We start from the raw sequence: 2,494 nt of genomic DNA on the forward strand, positions 1-2,494 counted from the left end.
TTTATTAAACTTTCAGCCTGCTTTGTGAAGGCAAAATATGAATAAAAACTAGAAAGGTTAACCTGTGTTGGTGCACAAACACACACTCAACAACTACTAGAATAATAATAATAATAATAATAATAATAATAATAATAATAATAATCCCCAGGAGAACAAGTCTATCTCCCTCCCCACTAAGTCAGCAACCAAATCTCTAATCAAGCTCTTGGACTCCCAACAGATTGAGTGATATCCTGAAACACCTTCAGCCTCTTCTGAACCACTTTCCCAGTCCCAGTCACACCCTGACCCAGCTTCATCTTCTCCGCGTCCGCACTCGACCCCAAAACCGCAGCAATGATAGCTTCCTCGAAATCCTCATTGTCGGGCAAAAGCCCGCTCCAATCGCCACTTTTCTCTGGCGATGTAGACTTCCTACGCGCCTTGTTGTTATTCTCTTTGTCTTCCGCCACCACTTCAGCAGCATTTATAGACCTTGATCTCTTCAGCCCCTCCCCGACACTTTCACTAGGTTTCATCACCACATAAAACGGCTTGGCGTCGATGTTAAGTGAATTATTATTATTATTACCACCCGTCACGTTCTCGTTAGCAAACCTGTCTTGTGGTTTTGGGTTTGAAGCCGCCAGATGTTGTTCCTTACACGGCTGCGGCTGCCAAACAGCAGACGAACCCAAAAACGCGTCAAACAACTTCCTTTGCTCGACACGGTCCCCAGTGCTGCTCATCATCATTTCTGACTTGAGATCGGTTAGCATTTGCTGGGACCGCTCGTACGCCTTGAGGTGCGAGTCCACCCCTCGGGGCCCATCTGCCACAGCCGGCTTCACAAGGCGAAGCGTCTCTTTGGCCTCACCGAGGCGCCCTTGCTTCATCAAACATATTCCCAAATTGCACATTTTGTTGTTGTCGGGTGCGATCACTAACGCCCTCCTATATGCCTCTTCCGCCTCTATGTAGTTGTTTTGTTGCATCAAAGCCCACCCCAAATTACCCTAAAAGAATTTTACAAACATACGTCAAAACAAATTTAAAATCAGAATAATATAATTTGTTTTTTTTTATTCTTACCAGCAGCCGAGTGGCCTCCTGCTCGACTGAAACTTGAAATTTCTTTCCTTGCGATCTTGCGGTTTTGGTTCTCTTCCCGTTGAAGGCCATGCCTTGCTGAATCAAGAATAACTTGTGCCTCAACAATCCAATCTGGTCATCCAATCTTCCACATCTCTGCAATCACAAATCCAATCCAATTCAACGGAACATGTTTTTATCTGTACAATTTTAATGAATAATTAATTATCTAACCTTGTAGAGATCCAGAAGGATGTTATCCAGAGATTCCTGGGCTTGATCCGAACATCTTCTTCTCAAAGACTTAATGGCTTCGATGGCTTCCTCGGCCCGATTTTGTTGTTTCATAACAATCGCCATATCCTTAAGAGCACTGTCCACCCGATCCCCCGCATTAATCGCGGCCCAGAACAGGGGTATCGCCCGCTCCGGATCCTTCTCTACCAACTACAAAACCAATCAAAACCCACAAATCAATCCAATAATATTATTTAAAAATATTCAGAATCGAAATGTAATAAAATTCTTACCTGAACGTTTTTGGCTCGGACATAAGGTGAATCCCCGACCGGGACCTTGTGAGTCACATGGAACGACTCGGATCGAGGCAGGTTCGAGTTGAACGAGTCAGACCGAGTTGAGTTCAAATTGAACGATTCGGACCGAGTCCTCAAAACCCCACCACCGATTGATTTTGCCGGAGACGACGGGGCCGATTTGGTGGATCGGAACCCGGGTGGTGCGTTCCACATATCTTGTTGCATCATCTTGAATCGGGTGATTTTTAAATTAAATGAATTTGTAAAAACCAGTAAACCGCCGCCGCTGCAACAGTGGGAGAGAGAGAGATACGGTGGTTTAGAGAGAGAAAGTGATGGTTGCAGAGAGCGGAGAGACGATGGATGGTAGTGAGGTTTTGATAGTGGGGGTTATATTTTGAAAAATATGACCGTTGTGAGGCTAACGTTGTACTACTAGCCGTTGGGCCTACGATGATGTAAAACATGGTAAGTTGGCAATTTGGGCCCTTAATTTTCTTGTCTATTATTACTTTTACCCTTTTTGTTTAGTTCTTCAAGAACACGCCCTCCCTATTTGGCTTTGGAGGATAACTTTTTTTTCCTTTAACGAGCAACGAATAAAGGTCTGACTATTCGGGGTAACAGGTAACCAACTCAATGGAAAAAGACGATCTCATACGCTAGCGGCCATAGACAGCGATGGATAGGACAAGCCTACCATCTCATTTCCGGGGAAAACCAACAACCTGAAAGCCCATGTAAAATCTGGGTGGGATCGGTTGGAGCATACCTAAAATGATTTAATGACATATAGGCTCGATTGTATCATAATAGTAATGAACAAAGATTAAAGTTGAAATCTCGTTACCTTGTTAAGTCATAGCGTTGTGATTGTGATT

At 44.0% G+C, this 2,494-nt stretch overlaps 1 protein-coding gene across 1 annotated transcript; it reads right to left on the minus strand.

Moving 5' to 3' along the window:
- Positions 1-200: 200 nt before the first annotated feature.
- On the minus strand, positions 201-2,063 carry LOC143593304 (protein POLLENLESS 3-LIKE 2-like). The gene is made up of 4 exons (XM_077072974.1): positions 1,605-2,063; positions 1,309-1,521; positions 1,075-1,230; positions 201-998 (listed from the first exon to the last, which is right to left on the minus strand). The coding sequence occupies exons 1-4, from the start codon at positions 1,839-1,841 to the stop codon at positions 201-203; spliced, it is 1,404 nt and encodes a 467-aa protein (XP_076929089.1). The 5' UTR covers positions 1,842-2,063.
- Between the last annotated feature and the right edge of the window lie 431 nt (positions 2,064-2,494).

Source organism: Bidens hawaiensis, unplaced genomic scaffold (genome assembly GCF_021521415.1).
Source record: "Bidens hawaiensis isolate Kalapana, Puna unplaced genomic scaffold, B.hawaiensis_p1.1 tig00041900_1, whole genome shotgun sequence".
Taxonomy (NCBI): Eukaryota; Viridiplantae; Streptophyta; class Magnoliopsida; order Asterales; family Asteraceae; genus Bidens; species Bidens hawaiensis.